Genomic DNA, 19392 nt, shown 5'->3' on the forward strand with positions numbered 1-19392 from the left:
TAGGAGCAAAAATCTGCCTTTAAACTTTACAGAAATAAAAATTTGATCATTATCGATATGCAAAATTTTATCGCACAGCCCTAGTGGACACAGTCTCAAAACGTTGAATCTGACAAAACTTTCCTGTTGGAACATCTGTAAATATAAATGTACACGAGCAAACAATGCAGAATTGTGTTTATATTAACTAGCATCAACAAAGATTAATAAAAAAATTTAAACTTTTTAGCTCAAGTGTGACCAAAACAAATCATTAAGGTAAAAAAAAAAGTGTGTGTGTGAACCGGTTTGGCTATATTTGTGAGGGTCAAATATAACTGAATGGACAAATGAATTAGAATAAATGAATTGAGTTTGAGTGTGTTACCGTAGGTTCCCGGCGCCCTCTCCTGGTGGGAGAACTGTAAGTGCAGCTCTTCTTCACTCATCTCTCTGATGAAGACCTTCAGCAAACAGCGCACCAGGAACAAAGCATTATGGGCCTGCCAGATGAACAACTGACTAGAGAGAGAGAGAAAAACAGATAATTACTGATCTACAGCAGCCTGTGAACTGTGGCTGAACATCTCTCACACACACACCCTGCGGTTCACGATCAAAACACACACACACACAGTGCTTTACCCTGCCAGTGGTTTGGGATCATCCTTTACTAAAACAACACACACTCAGACTGTCACCACACACTGATTAACAGGGAGAAACCGCTCATACCTGCAGATATAAGCACTCAAAAATGAGAAATGTAGGGTTTATGTTTTTGAATTGCAAATAAAACCTACATCCAATTTTATGCAGTAATTTGAGCTTTTTTTTCATCAGGCATATTTAAACAGTTAAGATTTCTGCACACACACACAAAAATAACTGCATAGTTTATTATTAACTATTTGCATCCATTGGATTATTTAAATAAACATTTTCAAAATACATTTAACATTGCTCAGAATCAACATAAATATGTTAATTGTGCAAACAAGCAGAAGATTTATTTATCATTTTACGCCATATCAGCATCAAAAGCTATATTCATGGCTCTGATAAACTGTAACATGATAAGACTGAAAATAATCTTCATAATACCAATTGAAATTCTTATATTTCCCTAGGAGAAAAAAAAAAGCCTATTAATGTACTTTGAGTAAAAACATTTTCTAACAGCATTTAGAGCAAAGACTTCACATAATCACATACAGGCAGTTTTTCTCCTTTCACCAAATATACATGCATGACCAATTCTAGCTGTAGAATGAGCAATATTGAATTATTTAAACTAAGAGATTGATGACAAATAAAAATGTAAAACACATTTAGTTCATGAGAGAAATTTGACCGGTCTGATTTCTGCATGACAGACAAATATGACATTTTTAATTAACTTTATTAGTTTAGGTTGAAACTGCATGATCTAAATGCATGGAAATTTTAAATGCAATTCTAACACAATTTTAGGCCTTAAATGTTTTGTTGGAGTGCATCAGCTGATCCTGGATCAGAAGGGTTTGATCTCTGCACAGAGTCTGCCGGTTCACATGTGTGGTGGGTCACTCCCTGCTCTGGATTGATGCTACAGCAACACAAGCATCAGCTCTGGCGGTGTGTGTGTGTGTGTGTGTGTGTGTGAGACGCCGTGGGCTGCACCGTGGCTATTCCCATGGGAAAATCACATCAGAAAACATCCTTATGGCATAAGTCCTGAGTGACTAGTGAGTGTCAGAAAGCCTGTGTGGGAAAAGATGCTTAAAAAGAATATATTTCTCAAAATCTCACAGACTTTCTGACCATCTGAGAACCACAAACACTGAATCTCAATAGCCACTTTCACACACAAAAATGTTCACAAAATAGTCTGATTCACTTTGTACACGTTGTATAGAAATTGTTACCAGGGCTATTATCATTAACTAAAATTAACAGTTAAAAAACAATTTTGTTACTTGAAATAAAATATTTTAAAAAAAATGCTAATTTCAGCTATTTACGATTATTTAAATAACATTTCTTATTCTTTTTTAACTTGATAATAAATAAAAAATCTAAAATCTGTGTATGCATATTATATATATATATATAAAAACACAAATTACAAAAAAATTCCTACACAAAAAAAAACAATAATTCATAATATGATTAGATTCTGAAGCATATTAAAACAACACTGATGACAACCAGCAGTTTTATATTGGGTATTGTGATAACTTGTTATTGTGCAAAAAACATTTTCTTACAGAAAAGAAAAATAAAATTAACAACTTTCTGCTAAATTTAGGATAAGGTTTAAAATAACGCATACAGAAGTTACAAAAAACATGTATAGTACCTGCTGGATGCAAAAACACAATGTGCAAATAAATAAAAATGGAATAAGCCAAACTTCTAAATTTAATATTATATTTCCAGGTTCTCAGAAGCAAAAGTTGTCATAACTGAATAAACTTCTACGCTGGTGAATGGAAACTACAACAAATATGATTTTTTTGCATTCCCATTTCCCCCAAAAGCAAATGAAAAAAGCCAAGAATGCATTTTTCTATGACTTCATAAAAAATTATAATAAAAAAAAACCATTGATTGATTAAAGAGAGAGATGTCAGCAGTGTTAACTAGTTTCTCGTAATTTATTTTTGGCAAGATAATAAAACACAAATACAGTGTTATAAATATACTTCAAGTTTTTTAAAGAAAATGTACAATGTTAATAACTGTGGAAATGTACTACTCATGGAGAAAAGAGAATGAGAATCAGTGTGGAGTATTTCGGTTTTCATGCAACAGGTTTTAAATACTATATATTTATAAAAAACACTCTTATATGCACACATTGTTGAAGAGGGATCTCACTTACTCTTGGCATTCTGTGGAGATCTTCAGTTCTTTGGTTCTGCTGAGAAAAACTCTCACCAGCGCCCTGAAGTTCCCAGACCTGGGGTTGTTCTGAACTATAAAGGACAGACAGATGATCAAAAACACAAAACATCGCTGCCCATCTTTAGGGTTTCAGGATAAGAGCTCCTAAACCAGATCAACAGAATGCATTCAATTACATACAGCACATCATAAAAGCAGAGCTGGCCTGGGATCGCTAATCATTTGAATCATGTGGATTTATGTGCACACAGGGCCTGAAATTACAGAGCTTTATTTCACAAGACAGTAGGTTTGAAATCAGCGGCCATCTCTTTGTGCAGACGGCTTTAATGAAACGGCAGTAAATTATACAAACACACATACTCAGAGTCTTCGCCAGCGGGACGACAGCATCCTCCAGGAGTTTAGCATCAGCACTGCAAACACACAGACACAGAGATGAGAGGAATATCAAAGCAGTGTTTACACTGGAGATGTGTGTTGCAGTCAAATCACATGGCTTTACTGATTACATTTATAAAGCAATGTTTAATACATAATCTTTCATAAAGTAAGGTCATTATTCAAACTCTTGGTTGCATGCAAAATGCAAGGTACAGATACATTATTAAAAGTAGTTTGTTGAAAACACTTCAATAGATTATCTCTAATATGTCTGGATGATTTTTATTAGGTACAGCCGAGAAGCAACGTTTTTATGCTGTTAAATGTGTTGACAACAGCATTACACATCTAATAGTTCTCACAACGAAAACACGGGACGAAACGTGCGAAACGACGTGAAACACCAAAGTGCATTCAATCATATTTGACCAAACTCTTAATAATCCAGAGCAACCCGTCGAGTCATAATGAGCATGAATATTTCTATAAAAGCAAGAGATGCTGAAACAGTGATGGTGATGTGAGACTCTCTGCCTCCCTCTGGTGTTCATATCTCATATAACCTCCACACTGAGAGAGCAGAAGATGAGCCTGAGCTGAAAATTTTAGCCAATCGCAGCAGAGCTTATTTTCATAGACTGTAGAAATGCTTTTTCACCTTCTATAAAGATTCTGATACCTGGGGCTCAGTGTTGGCCGATACGGATACCACTGAAAGGTGACTAGAATAGATATGAGTGTGTGGGACATCGGTGATGGGGGTCTGGGGAGCGTCTCACCTGCAGGTGGGGCTGGTGAAGGTGAATGAGATCAGCTGGTTCCAGAAGGGCTCGTTCTCTGAGATGGCGTCTGGACCAATCAGAGCACGGATGCTCTGGCTCTCCGACAGGTCGCTCAGCTGACTGGTGTTTGCACCCATCGCCTCCGAAAACCACCAGAGACTTCCTCAGAGCCTCATCATCAGCCGAAGAAAACGAAACCTGGAGAAATACCGTTTTTCAGTGACCTAATGAAGGATATTTAAGGTGCTAAAATAACATTTGAATTTAATCTTACACCTGATTCCACTTAACATGAAACCTTATGCTTTAGCAAGAGTCAACACGCATGGAACGGGTTTGATGGGTAGACACAGATCCCTACACACACTTCTTTGTTAAGCACACACCCTTTACACACACATCGTTAACGTGCCATCGTTTCACATTCCCCGGTGCGGATTGTGAAACTGTGTCTCTGAAGGTGGAGGTTTTAGTTAAACATCCTGGTTCATATCAAGTGATCACAGAAGATGGTGTGAACTCTCTTGACTTGAGAAAGCACATTTACAACTTCAGGTGGAATCACTTTCCAATCAATCCAACAAAATTTAGATTTAGAAATCAATATATCATGTCTGAAAATCATGTGTCACCCCATAATGTGAAGGATGCAATTACAATATATATTTTTCCTAAAGAAAATGTTTGTGACATTATCTTTGCATGAAAAAAAATGATAATTAAGTGCACTTTTTTTCCGTTTAAGCTGTTCTTGACAGATTTTGAGATGCAAAGGTGCACAGAATCTTGCGGTTTCACTGTTTCAGTGCTACTGTAAACACACAGACTGAAATCAATAATTAATTCAATGCAATCCAGCACTGCGATCACCATTACAGGTGACAAAAGAAAGACTAGAGGTAAATACACAATGAATGGTCTACACAGAATACATATTAAAAACCCTGCAGGACTTTAGGGGTTAAACTGGTCCTGCCAAATTTAGACTAGAGTCTGTACAACGTACACATTACAATACAATAAACACAAATTCTCCACTGTATAGGCATAATATACACAGACTAATTATGACGCCACACAGTTAGCTGAGAGTGATTAATAAACATGTTCGATATAAACCAATATTGTTGATTGTTATCTTTTTGGATGCCATGTTATTGTTGTAATTGAAGTATGTCAGGTCTATTGTCTAATAAAAAATAAAAATATTCGACATTCATTTAGCTTATTTACTTTGACAGTTTGGGCTTTCCTCAGCTAACGTTAACTATCAAATTACCCACTTCACTGATCTAATATGAACTGCAAACAAGATAACTAGAATACGGTTAAATATTAATTTTATACGAGTATTTCTCGGCATTCAACTGCCAATGTAGAAGTTAATAAGTATCCAGGTAGCTATAGACTTAGCAACAATTAGCCTGCAGACTGGAGAGAATGGAAAAATCCATTGTAAACACGTTAGCTTACATGCTAATATGCTAGCTAGCTAACAGCCAGCATGACTTACTTGATGATTATCAGATTTGACAGCGCTTCAGAAAAGCCACTCGCTATCTGCTGGACACGCAACTATGTATCCTCAGACGAATAAAAGTAAACGAGTTCTGATTAGTGATGGTAAACGTCCAGTAAAGTGTGTTTTTCAGTGGAAGTTGACGCTGAATTGAGTCTACTAGCTCTGCATTTCCACGTCGCCACTGACGTTCGTGACGTCTGACCACGCGGCGCACGCGCAGGATAACCCTCCAATCAGACATAGGCGGAGAATCTGGCTCATGAATATTTATTAGAATTCTGAACGCATTTAAAAACGTGACACGAACTTATTAATAAAAAAGTAATTATGCATTCGCATAAGAAATGCAGACTTTTGTTAATGATTCAGATATGCTATATTTTTTAAAACATTAAAAATAAAGTCTTCAAAAGTTTTGGGTCAGTAAAATGTCTTTAAAACAAATCAGTACTTTTATTCTGTAGGAGGCATTACATTAAAATATAAAGTAATAGTGAAGACATTTATTAAAAATAAATAAATAAAAACATACAAGAACGATTTCTGAAGATCATGTGACACTGAAGACTGGGGTCATTTAAATATATATCTATATAAATATATTTGAATAGAAAATAGTTATTTTAAATTATAATAATGTTTTTCACATTATTACTTAAAGAACTTTAATGAAATCAAAAATATGATGCAAAACTTAAACAATGCAGCCTTGATGAGCAATAGATTTCTTTTCAAAAACAATAAATATATTGCAAAAAAAAAACACAAAATAAAAATGATTTATTTTATATACAGTAATAATAAATGTGTAAAATTAAGATTATATACATATATAGTTTTTTATGATAAACAATGACACAAAGCCAAATGTTCTATATCTTAAAATATATTTACATAGAAAACTTAAAGAAAAACAATATTTTAAATTGTAATATTTCACAATATTAGTGTTTTTTCTTTATCAAATAAATGCAGACTCGGTGATCAAGAGATTTATCTTTTCAAAAACATGATATAATACAAAAATATTCATGAAAAAAAAAAACTTATGTAGAGAAAATGTTATTCTTATTTTTAAATAATTATTTTTTAAAACTGTAATAATATTATAAAATTTTGGTTTATATTTATTAAATAAATGCAGCCTTGGTGAGCAACAAAATAATAAACATAATATAAAAATATACCTAAAAATTTTTTAATTATATAAAGTAAATGTTATTCTTATGATCTCTAGTTTTATATACAATAATAATAATAATAATAATAATGCAAAATTAAGATTACATTTTCTAATCATAAACAATGACACAGAACCAAACATTCTACATCTTATTCTTTATTTATAGACATCTGTGCAAAGTATATTACAGTGCATTACATACAGACAATCCACAGAGCTGAGTTCAAGTTTGTCAGACTGATCTGATATGGCTGGATAAAGCCTATTACATTCATTCAATGTACACATTAAGAAAAGCCAGCGTAATAAATATAGTGTTTTCTCATAAATTAGATTATAACATGGTAGATTATTTCAAATCTTGTAACAGCTAGGGTTAAAATGAGAAAGACACAAGTCCCTGTACCAAAGTGCAAAGTCAGTTCCATGACAGAAGAAAACAAATCATCATTAAGTCTTCATTCTTGCACAGACAGATATTTCCATCAGCAACTGAAGGCATGACGACCCGTTTAACATCAACTCACAGAACAACAATGTAATATTAAATCAGAGAAGACACCACAGTCAGTGTGTCTATCTTAAAAATGATCTATGACCCTCTAGGCAGGTTTTTACATGACATATTGTTAGAAATTGAGCGAGAACCGTTTCCACTGACAGCAGAGGTCTTGAGGAACAGAGGAGCTCAGAAGTATTTATGTAAACATCAGGTTTCACTTTAAACACATTCATTCATTCACGGTTCATAAGGAACATCATCTCGAACGAGACACTGACACCATGCAAAGATTCGACCGAGAGGAAAATTCATCCTGAGGTTTGTGGGATACAGGCCTTTGCTTGCTTGAACATTTTGCAAAAATTGGAAATCAAGATGATGATTCCTTACCGAGTTCACATTTCAACATAAAAGTCTTCAAATGTAGTAAAGAGGTAAAAAGTCTAATCAACACCCTTCATTACACTGCAAAAAAAATCAGTCTCTTAATCAGTATTTTTGTCTTGTTTTTCATTGAAAATTTATTTAAACATTTTTAATGTTTAATCAAAATGTTTAAAGCATATATTTTGCTTCTCGAATTCATTTGTTTGGTTTGAGAATCAAACAAAATTTATTTAACTGAGAAGCAAAACAGTTTTATATTAGTTTTACAGGCTGTATGCATTTTTCATTGGTTGTTTTTACTATTTTTTTTAAGCTTTATTTATTTAAAATGCATTTATTTTGTTTAAGGATCAAGCAAGATGAATTTACTTGAGAAGCATAACTGTATAACATCAATTTTACAAAATGTTTTTTTTTTTTTTCCATTCATATTTTTCCGGTTTTAGGCTTTATTTTTATATTTATTTTCTGTTTTTTAGGCATTAAATCTCAAAACTAAATTTAAGGAGCTGTAAGCCTAAAGCAAAAAAAAAAAAGTGTAAATGTAATTCAAAATATATTCTGGTGCTTATATAATTATATATTACACTAAATATGTAATTCTATAAGAAAGTGTTGATATTTTTAATGCAAAGACAAAAATACTAAGAAAATCTTGGCAGTGTACAAAACAAGTGCTGGGATTAGAAACACACATTCACATACTCTTTCCAAGGGCAGGACCCTGAATTGTACATGTGCAAAAATTTTAAAACATGAAATAAAAACCTGAGACAAACAATTTGTTGTACAATCTCGTTGCAGAACATTAAAACCAGTCCTGGTCACCAGTGAGTGTTTACTTTATCTTTCCCCTTTAAAGCCCTTCATCCCCATTTCCCATTGGCTCTTTCATTAGTCCCTCCCCTTTAAAAGACACTTGGCCTCTTCCTATTGGCCGGTTCCGGTGGCCAGCTCAGGGTAAAGGCACATAAGCAGGTAATGAGTGTTTCAGATGTTGTCGGTCTGAGGAGCCTCTCGTATACTCTCTCTGAGCTCGGGCCGGACACGCGGTCGCTGGCGAATGCTGCGTCCCGACGCGATGAGGTCGGCGTAGCCGGTTGAGTGCGAGAAGGCGTAAGCGGAGCGCCGAGAGCGTCCGCCGCGCTGGAATGCCGGCCTCTTCTTCTTCCTCTCCTCTTCTTCATCCTCAAGCTCATACTTCTTCCTGTTCCTCTGGACCTGCAGGAAGAACGTGAGGCTGTAGCGGCTCTAGATATGTTCTGCTATATTATATTCAACCCAGAATATTCCTCATTGTTATGTTTTTTAAGGATCTCACCTTGTCTCCGACCGAGGGCCAGATGGACTGACAGAGGAACTGGATGCAGATGACGGGAAGGAGACAGATTCCCACCGTCAGGATGATGGTCAGCCACAGATACGGCTGTCTCAGAGCGTTAGACGCTGCACCTACGGGGCAAAAACAATACTATTACATACTATTATAGTATTTATTCTTACTTAAAATTTAATTCATTTTATAATCATTTCTGTTTTCATAGTTTTAGTAATTTCGTTCTGCTATTTCATCATCTGTATTAGTTTTTGTTTTTAAATATTACTATAAGCATTCATTTTTGTATTTTCAGGCTTCACATTTTAATTTTAGTTTAATTTTTAGCAATGCTATTTTGTGCATTTGCAATTTTTTTATAGTACTATTAGGATTTGGTTTTGATTTTTCTTTAACATTTTAATCTTTTGTTGTAATTTTACTTTCATTTTTAATGTTTTTATGGACTTGTCTTTTCTGTAGATGTTGTTTTTAAACATTACTATTAGTGTTTATTTGTTTATATTTTCAGGTTTTCATTATATACACACACACACACACATATAAGGAAATATTACTAATAAGCTTTATTAAATTATTAAATTAAATTATCATTATTATTTTTTTTCCATTTTTCTTTATTTAAATTTTATTCCAGCTTTAGTTTAGTTTTTTAATATGAATTATTATAAATTTCCAGTAAGCCATTTAAGCTCTTCAACCTAAACTTAAATTGCCAAGTTAACATTTTACATTTTTATTTAGTTTTTCCATCTAATATTTAGATGCTATTTCAGCTTTATTTAAATTAACAAAAATGTCTTTAATAATTTTAATTTTAGTTAGTAAAATATTTAGTTTAGTAAAAGAAGCTTAGATTTATTTTAAATGCATATAAAAATAGTTAAATGGTTACTTTGACTGCAATTTACATAAATTTAAAAATAAATATATAAAATAATATTTTTGACCATCACTTCATGTCAAAAGGACCTGCGAGTATCAAATTCTGTAGCTTTTGAATTACATTTTGTATAAAAAACATGCATATCATAAAATATTTAGTTAAATAAGTTTAGTTCAAAGTTATATCAAATGCATTTATTTGATGTAAAACAAGCTTGCATTGCTTTTGAATGCAACAAATTTGTTTTATAGTTGTTAATGCATTTTTGATGAATTAGCTTGAAATAAACATTTTATTATTATATATATATATATATAAAAAATTTTTTTTACTTATATTTAACTAATATATAAATCCGATGGTTTCTATAAAAAACATGTGCATAATATATAAAATAACAAAAGTATAGTCATACAAAATTTTGCACAGATTGTGAAGTCTTGCTCATTCTTATCACCAATCCCTATCATGATCATGGAAAGCATGAAAGACTGTTTTACGCATGTTTTAGGTTTCGTTTGTGAAGGCTCAGTTCCATTAAGACACCGCCACTAGACAATGTGCAATGAAAGCTAGCGTGACTTTGTCACAAACCTGTGAAAGTGAAGGTGGTTGGGAGGATGACGTGGATTCCTGCGCTGTGGATGTCAAACATGACGCCGAAGTAAATGGCTATACTGCCGAGCACCGCGAAAAAGTTCACAAACGTCCAGTAGGAGGTGTTCAATGAGATCTGGAGCATAAAGAAACAATCGATCGACATGCATGTTCAATTCAAATCAGAGACACAGAATGCCTCCTTATTTGGACACGGAAATGTCACATGATCTAAATCGACCAATCGGGCACCTGCAGGTTGACGGTGATGATGAGCGATGAAGCTGCGACCACAGCGAACGACTGGTAATCGGACGGAGCCTCGCCGTCCTGTCCCATGGTCTGCAGGAACGCACCGTACGGGATGAAGAAGATCATGAGGGACGTGTAGACGCCGTGGAACAAGCTGATGAAGAAGTTCTTGTAGTTAAACAGCGATCCTTGCTGACCCGGGAGATACAGCTTCGGGTGGCGTAAACTCAGCTTGTCGTTCACGTCCTACAGGAACAAAAGGTGTCAGTGGTGTTCGACAGGATTGATGGTGACTTCAGGACAGATTGAAGCTCTGGTGAACGGATACCTGATCCAGAAGACCCACGAGGAGAACAGGAAGACTGCTGTAGCAAACGTTGTATAGAGTGATGAACCAGTCTTCATAAGCCGTCTACAAAACACGAACAAATACACGTCAGCAGTCACTTCTTTAAAAACAAATTATCTCTGCATGTGCTGGGAGTTTCAGGAGCTTTAAAGACTTGAGGGTTAAATAAAATAAAAATAATTTTTACATTAAGGTTGTATTGGAATATAAATTCATTCCCATTTTAGAAATAATCCGGATACTAATAATACTACTAATACTTATAATAATAATAATTATTACTACTACTATATTAATGTCATAATACAACTGCACTGTAAAATAAATATTTTAAATAATATTTATAACAGCAACAATAATTATAATGCTTCTGTGGTTGTTGCTATCATATTTAAATTATTATTATTATTATTATTATTTCTAATACAAAATATATTACTATTGTAAAACAACTGTAAAATAAATATCTTAAAAATGTGCAAATTGTTTTTTATTTTATTTTAATATATTAGATAATATATATAATAATAACAACAACAATAATAATTATAATACTTTTGTTGTTGTTATCATATTAATAATAATTATTATTATCATTAGTTCCATCCAGAAATATTACCATTCTAACCTAAACTCACTTTAAAATATATAACAAATATGTAAAATAATATATTATTAATAATTATCCATTATTATTATTATATTGATCTATCATTATTATTTCTAAGACACAAATATATTACAACCGTAAAAAAATAATGCTGAATAACAAAATTAATATATTTAAAAGATATGTAATTTGTTATTATTATTAAGCTTTAAGACTTGAATCTCAATCGAGAGTTTTATTTGATAGGAAAATCCTTTGATTATGGTCAAAAGTAAATCAATTTTAAAATTAAAATTAATGTTGAGGCAATTTTTCTCCATCTATATAGATATGGTATCTAGAAAGCTACTGAATATCAGTATTTTAGTTTGAAATTCCAGTATTGTGACAATACTACCATTAAATGTCCCAAACGTCTGTAAATCAGCTCTCAGTGTCTCATACCTGTGAGGAAAATCCGTTGAAGAAGGAGAACCAGAAGTGCACCAGAGTGAAGGCGAAGTTCTTGTAGAAGAAGTAGCGCAGGAATTTGCACATGCGGATGTAGGACCAGCGTCCGTGGACCAGCAGGAGGCGCTGAAGATAACGAAACTGAGCGAAGGCGTAATCGCTGGACATTACCGCCTGCATCCCCTCCTGACCACTGATGCCCACACCGATGTCCGCAGCTGCAAAGGAGCATGGGAAGGAGACAACTGCATTTTATACTCTTGACAAAACACTTCAAATCAATTAATACTTTGAATGAAAGTTGATTCTCTGATCATTGTCTGGATCAAGGTTTTTATTGTTAACTAAAACTAGAACTATATCCATATTACTTCATGCGCTACACTTGACTAAAATAAAATAAAATAAAATAAAATAAAATGGTTTCAGCTAGTTGGCGACTGTAGAGGCAGTATTTCATTTAATTTTTGTATTTTTTTACTTAATTTGAAGTACTAAAATAACCCAAACTTAAAAAAAAAACAAGCTAGAAACAATGAAAACACACAACAAAATTACTAAAAATAAACTAATATATATTACCACATGTTATTTAAAAACATATTTCATAACTTGCAACATCTCTAATTTTTGTTTAGTTTAATTTGAGGTACTAAACTGAAGAAAACAGAAGAAAAAGGTATATATCTATAACTATATATATCTATATACATATATATATATATAATAAAAACAGACATATTTAAAAAAACAACATAAAAAACAAAAATAAAAAAACTAAATTACTAAAAGTAAAATTTAAATCATAACAGACAACATAAAATAATAAAAAACTACACAAAATATTCATCAAAACTAATAGTTGCCTCTTCAATTACACTTTTGAACTCTTGAAAAAACATTTTAAACTGAATTTATATGAATAAAAAGTTGATTATCTAATTGTCGTCTAGTTCAGGGTTAGTATCATTAACAAAAACAAACTAAAACTAAACCCATAACCACAAACCACCAAAAAAAATAAAAATAAAAAATAATAATAATAATAATAAAAATTTAAAAATATATTTTCAGCCAGTTGCCTAAAGAAAATTTTACTTATTTTTAGTTTAACTAAGTATTAAAGCAACTAAAACTGAAATAAATAAAAAAAACATATGTATATAAAAAAACTAACCTATAAAATTGACAAAAACACAACAAAATGACTCAAATTAAAATGTAAAACAATTTTTAAACCTCAAAACTAAATTTAGTCATAAATGATAGTCTAAATTTAGACTAAGCCTAAAAATTAACTTGATAACAGAAAATCAAAAATTATAGCTTAAGTGGTAGAGCACTGCGAAAATTGTTAGCCTGAATGCAATATAAGTCGCTTGTCTGCTAAATGCATAAATGTAAAATAACATGGGTGTGGGTCAGGAATGAGATCCAGCTCTCACTCACTCTTGATCATGTTGACGTCATTGGCTCCGTCGCCGATGGACAGAGTCACTGCCTTCTTGTAGCGTTTGACCAGACTGACCACGTTAGCCTTCTGTTTGGGCGTCACGCGACAGCAGATCACCGAGCTGCATTCACACGCCATGTCCACGAAATCCTCCTGTCTCTTCTCCTTCTCCCATTCGTCCACGGGCTGACTGCTGTCTGGAGGATTGGTGGAGTGAATGAACCGCTTCCTGAGCTTCTTCAGACGCAAGCGACGACGCTTCTTCTTCTTCTCGTACAGGATCTCATTCTGCACAGAGACCAGAAAGTGCTTTTAGACTACCGTATTTTTCCGGACTATAAGTCGCACCTTTTTTCATAGTTTAGCTGGTCCTGCGACTTATAGTCAGGTGCGACTTATTTATCAAAATTAATTTGACATGAACCAAGAGAAATGAACCAAGAGAAAACATTACCGTCTCCAGCCGCCAGAGGGCGCTCTATGCTGCTCAGTTCTCCTGTAGTCTACACTGAAAACATAGATCGCCCTCTGGCGGCTGGAGACGGTAATGTTTTCTCTTGGTTCTAAATAAATGCGACTTATAGTCCAGTGCGACTTATATATGTTTTTTTCCTCATTATGACGTAATTTTGGGACTGATGCGACTTGTACTCAAGTGCGACTTATAGTCCGAAAAATACAGTAATAGTAGGAGATACAAACTTTAGTTTCTAACTGTTTCCTGTTGATCAACTTTAGCGATTTATTTATTTTCATTTAAAAAAAAGAATATTACGGACCAATATGTAAAATCTATTATCAGTATTTTGTGAGAAAAAACATTTAGTTATTGCCCAAATTGTTCAATATTTATGTAAGATTCCCTACAAGACAATGTCCATATTTTACTTGTTTATATGATCTATTTTTATCATTTTGTCCATATAAAATTAGTTTTCCAGCAAAATTACATAAGCAAAATATTAAAACTTATTTAAAATATTTACATTTGGAAGTTACAGTAGGGTACAGAAGTTTAAAGTGGGTATGTTTTTGTCTCTCACCAATGCTTCATTTATGTGATCAAAAATACAGTAAAAACTGAAATACTGTGAAAAAATATTTTACTTTAAAATAACAGCGTTCTATGTAAATATACAGTCAAATATAATTTATTTTCTGTGATCAAAGCTGTATTTTCAGCACCATTACTCCAGTCTTCAGTGTCACATGATCTTTCAGAAACATTTCTAATTGTCATTTATAAGCTTCATATTTTTGTGGAAGCCGTGATACGTTTAATTTTTCAGGATTCTTTTAGGAACAAAAAGTTAAAAAGAACAGCATTTATTTGAAATAGAAATATTTTGTAACAAATAGCTTTACTGTCACTGTATTATTAAATCACTGTATAACTCTGTACTGAACCCAAACATTTGAATGATTTTATATTAATTAATAGTTTATTTGATGTATAGCTTTTTATATTGAGTTATATCAACCTCATGTCAAATGGAGTGCTTTAATTTGTGTTTCGGGATCAGTTTTGTGGATCAGTGTTTGGTGAACGCACCAGCCAGCCTCCAGTGATGACGAGCGCGTTCTTGCCAGGCTCTGTGTAAAACTGCTCCTTCAGCTTCTTATTGCGTCCTTGAGGGTCGTTGCGCCTTTGTGTCTGTCTGTTCCTCAGCTGAACACTGAGAGAGAAACAAGAAGAGAGTCAGAAAGCAGACACTCAGTCTCAAGACACTGACACATTCACAGACACGTACTTCACGTCCTCTCCGTAGTGGATCTTCATATCATCGGTCAGCAGTTGGCAGGCGTAGCCGATGTTCTCAGCGGTCTCTGAGCATGAGACAAACAAAATCCATTAGAAATCAAACCGATCTCTGTTAAAATAACTCATTATTTCACATGTGCATTGCTCACCTTTCTTGTCTCCGGTCAGAACCCAGATCTTGATGTCAGCTTTGGCCAGATTTGCGATGGTTTCTGGGACGCCGTCCTGAAGTTTATCTTCAATGGCTGTCGCTCCAATCAGCTGAATGAACAAACATAAATTACACACTTAATTATTATAAAATAAAAAACGTATTAAATAAATCTACGATAAAAATAAATTACTGCATACATATTATTATACAGAAATATTTATTAGTTTTTTATATGTAATATACAAGATGAAAAAAAAGTTGTTTAGCACATTAACAAATTCAAAATAAATGTTTAAGTAAGAATATCGATTTTCAGATTTTAGCTATACATAAGATATATCGTGCAGATATCTGATAGGCTGAATAATATAATAAAAGTTTAATACTAATATATATATATATATATAGCATAAAATATAATAAAATGTAATTCATTTAAAATATACAGGTAAAATAATTATTAACATTCGATTTAATATAAAAATTTTACTGAGAGTATAGTTTTTCTAATATTAAAAAACTACAATACATAAGATATATTTTCGCAGATAACTGGATTTTTTTTTTAAATATAAGGCCAATATTTTTGTACAATCAGACAGTTGCTGAAACTAAATTAATTTAGACATTATCAACCTAAATTTATACTATATTATATTTCTTTAACATTATGCATATTATATTACTTTAACATTATCCATATTATATTACTTTAACATTATGCATATTATATTACTTTAACATTATGTTGCATATTAAGTCACCTTGGATAAAAGGGTTTGCTAAAAGTGGATAAAAGTGTCTGTTATCAGGCAATAACCAAACACTAACAGGTTAATGACCCCGACTAATGCACTAGATCACTAGTCACTTCCCTGAAATTAATAATATTTTTTTCTTTCTTATTTCTGTACCAAAAGGTTTTCCTCGATCTCTTCGTACACAGTGTCCAGGGCCTCCTCACGGTTCTCCATTGAAACGCTGGCAGCCTGGTGTTTCTGAGACCAGGCGTCGTACTCCGCCTGACTGATGTCTTTATAGCAGAGACACAGAGTCCGCAGCGTCTCGTTCGCAAAGATCTGAAAGAAAAATCCAACCGTTTAGCACACAACGCATGCTTTTCTGCTTGAAGGCCAAACACTACAGGAAAAATTTTTTTCATGCACCAATCAATTTTGACTTTTTGGGCTATTTGGCTTTTCATAATGTGCTGTTTCGCAATAGTGGAAAGAAATCCTTTAATTGTTTATTTGATTGCACTTTATCTATTTGCATCTGTATTCGATTTCGATTAAAATACAATACATAAATGCAGTTTCTTAAAATTAGTTTTTTTCTCAACTTCAGCGGCACGTACAGACACCAAAATGTTGAGTTTTGTTCCTCTATATATTCTTAAGATTTTTACTGAGGGGTTTGTTCATATATAATTTTATTTTATTATTGCACAGTTTTTGTGTTTCAATTACAATGCATATGTTTAAAGGCCATTACTTAAAATTAGTTTTTTTCTCAACTTCAGCAGCACGTACAGACACCAAAATTTTGAGTTTTGTTCCTCTATATATTCTTAAGATTTTTACTGAGGGGTTTGTTCATATATAAATTAATTTTATTATTGCACAGTATTTGTGTTTCAATTACAATACATATGTTTAAAGGCCATTACTTAAAATTAGTTTTTTTCTCAACTTCAGCAGCAAGTACAGACACCAAAATTTAGAGTTTTATTCCTCTATATATTCTGAATATTTTTACTGAGGGGTTTGTTCATATATAATTTTATTTTATTATTGCACAGTTTTTGTGTTTCAATTACAATGCATATGTTTAAAGGCCGTTTCTTAAAATTAGTTTTTTTCTCAACTTCAGCAGCAAGTACAGACACCAAAATTTAGAGTTTTGTTCCTCTATATATTCTTAAGATTTTTACTGAGGGGTTTGTTCATATATAAATTAATTTTATTATTGCACAGTATTTGTGTTTCAATTACAATACATATGTTTAAAGGCCATTACTTAAAATTAGTTTTTTTCTCAACTTCAGCAGCACGTACAGACACCAAAATTTAGAGTTTTATTCCTCTATATATTCTGAATATTTTTACTGAGGGGTTTGTTCATATATAATTTTATTTTATTATTGCACAGTTTTTGTGTTTCAATTACAATGCATATGTTTAAAGGCCGTTTCTTAAAATTAGTTTTTTTCTCAACTTCAGCAGCAAATACAGACACCAAAATTTAGAGTTTTATTCCTCTATATATTCTGAATATTTTTACTGAGGGGTTTGTTCATATATAATTTTATTTTATTATTGCACAGTTTTTGTGTTTCAATTACAATGCATATGTTTAAAGGCCGTTTCTTAAAATTAGTTTTTTTTCTCAACTTCAGCAGCACATACAGACAACAAAATTTAAAGTTTTACTTCTATAAATATTATAAAGGTTTTTACTGATGGTTTTGTTAATTTTCTTGATTTTATGCGTTAAAATATTGTGAAAATTATATATAATTTTTTGGCTAATGACAGAATTTTCAGATTTATGGCGTTATAAATAAAGACATCCAAAAATTTCTCTGTTTCTGTTTTGATTTTAATTTTAGTTTAATTTTAGCAATTTTAGCCTGTAATTCTGTTGTGTGCTTTTTTACGTTTATTAGTTTTTTTCTTTTTTTAATACTGCAAGTCTACATATTTTTATATATTTTTCTTACGGTTTTAGTTTAGTTTTTCTGTGCATCAAGATAAACTAAATGAAAATTATAAATGTTGCCTTGGTAAATAAGTTTAAGTTATTTTATATTTGATTTTATTTCAGTTAAGTTTTATTTTCCTAGTTTTATGGTTTTGGTTAGAGTTAAGTAAAACACCATTGCTTTTAATACGGTCAAATGGAGTACTATTTTGAAATTTCATATGATGCTTTTTTTCTACTTTTTAAAGCTTGATACATTTAAACATGGATTTATTAAAAGTGTTGGTACTCACGTCCAGAGCTTCTTGCGTGGTTTCTTTATTCTTGCTATTAGCATCGAGTCTCTGGTAGATCACAGTGTCTGCGCCCTTACAGTACAGACGAATTTTACCGTCTGGATATCTCACTACACACAAACACACACAAGAGTGAGAAATCGATTACAGCGACTGACAGACAGGAAGTGAAGAAGAGAAAGACTCACGGATGATGGACATGCGCTTGCGGTCGCTGTTGAAGTCGAGCAGAGCGAGCATCTCGTAGGTCTCCTCATGGTCCATCTCCAGGACGGTGATGGTGTCCTGCGTTCGGGACAAGAACACATAACCAAAGTTGCATGCTGCTGAAACCAGAGCGCCCTCATCAGGAGACGCAGCCTGGTACACCAACTCATCTGAACACAGAGGAAATATGCAGCATACAAATAAACAGCAGCATTTTTTTAGCTTTCACACAAAATAGAATCAAGAAGATGCAACATGCTCGTATTACTGTTTATTACTGTATAATCTCAGCAGATAATTCTGGTTTTGGTCTCCTCACCCTCTTTCTGCTCAACCATGACGGTGTGACACAAGGACAGTAGTTTGAAAAACTCCAGAATTTGGGGGTCCTTCTTCGCACGGATAGAGGAAACGAGGAAATGGTCTTCAAACTGGAAATTCTTTTCGGCGTATTTATTCCAACTGAAATCCACAGGCTGAGCAACAATTTGAGAGAAAGTGAAATGATATATAAATTGCCAATCAAACATTTTGACTAAAAGCTATTAGCTTTAAAGGCTAACTTAAAATGACGTTAGCTAAAACTAAATAAAATCACGTCACGTTGAACACGTAATAAAAAAAAATTAAAATGAATAAATGCACTCTCTATAAATAATGTCCGCTCTCTCAAATTAATTAATAAACTATATACATATACCCTCTATTA

At 32.8% G+C, this 19392-nt stretch overlaps 2 protein-coding genes across 2 annotated transcripts in view; both read right to left on the reverse strand.

The window, feature by feature from the left end:
• LOC127941757 (dymeclin) overlaps positions 1-5766 on the reverse strand; it is a 56336-nt gene extending 50570 nt beyond the window's left edge. Inside the window, exons 1-5 of the mRNA XM_052537136.1 lie at positions 5548-5766; positions 4032-4232; positions 3232-3284; positions 2846-2939; positions 368-501 (exon numbers count right to left, since the gene is read on the reverse strand). Coding sequence (XP_052393096.1) covers positions 368-501; positions 2846-2939; positions 3232-3284; positions 4032-4171 — 421 coding nt within the window. The 5' untranslated portion in view covers positions 4172-4232; positions 5548-5766. The remainder of the gene's footprint in view (positions 1-367; positions 502-2845; positions 2940-3231; positions 3285-4031; positions 4233-5547) is intronic.
• A 1113-nt stretch (positions 5767-6879) lies between these two features.
• Positions 6880-19392, reverse strand: part of LOC127941756 (phospholipid-transporting ATPase IC-like) — a 33274-nt gene continuing 20761 nt past the window's right edge. The window contains exons 15-28 of the mRNA XM_052537135.1: positions 19003-19159; positions 18665-18853; positions 18474-18586; positions 16392-16556; positions 15473-15584; positions 15313-15388; positions 15114-15237; positions 13558-13849; positions 12103-12326; positions 11028-11111; positions 10700-10945; positions 10445-10583; positions 8950-9080; positions 6880-8849 (exon numbers count right to left, since the gene is read on the reverse strand). Of these exons, the coding sequence (XP_052393095.1) occupies positions 8619-8849; positions 8950-9080; positions 10445-10583; positions 10700-10945; positions 11028-11111; positions 12103-12326; positions 13558-13849; positions 15114-15237; positions 15313-15388; positions 15473-15584; positions 16392-16556; positions 18474-18586; positions 18665-18853; positions 19003-19159 (2283 nt within the window). The 3' untranslated portion in view covers positions 6880-8618. The remainder of the gene's footprint in view (positions 8850-8949; positions 9081-10444; positions 10584-10699; positions 10946-11027; positions 11112-12102; positions 12327-13557; positions 13850-15113; positions 15238-15312; positions 15389-15472; positions 15585-16391; positions 16557-18473; positions 18587-18664; positions 18854-19002; positions 19160-19392) is intronic.

Source organism: Carassius gibelio, chromosome A21 (assembly GCF_023724105.1).
Source record: "Carassius gibelio isolate Cgi1373 ecotype wild population from Czech Republic chromosome A21, carGib1.2-hapl.c, whole genome shotgun sequence".
Taxonomy (NCBI): domain Eukaryota; kingdom Metazoa; phylum Chordata; class Actinopteri; order Cypriniformes; family Cyprinidae; genus Carassius; species Carassius gibelio.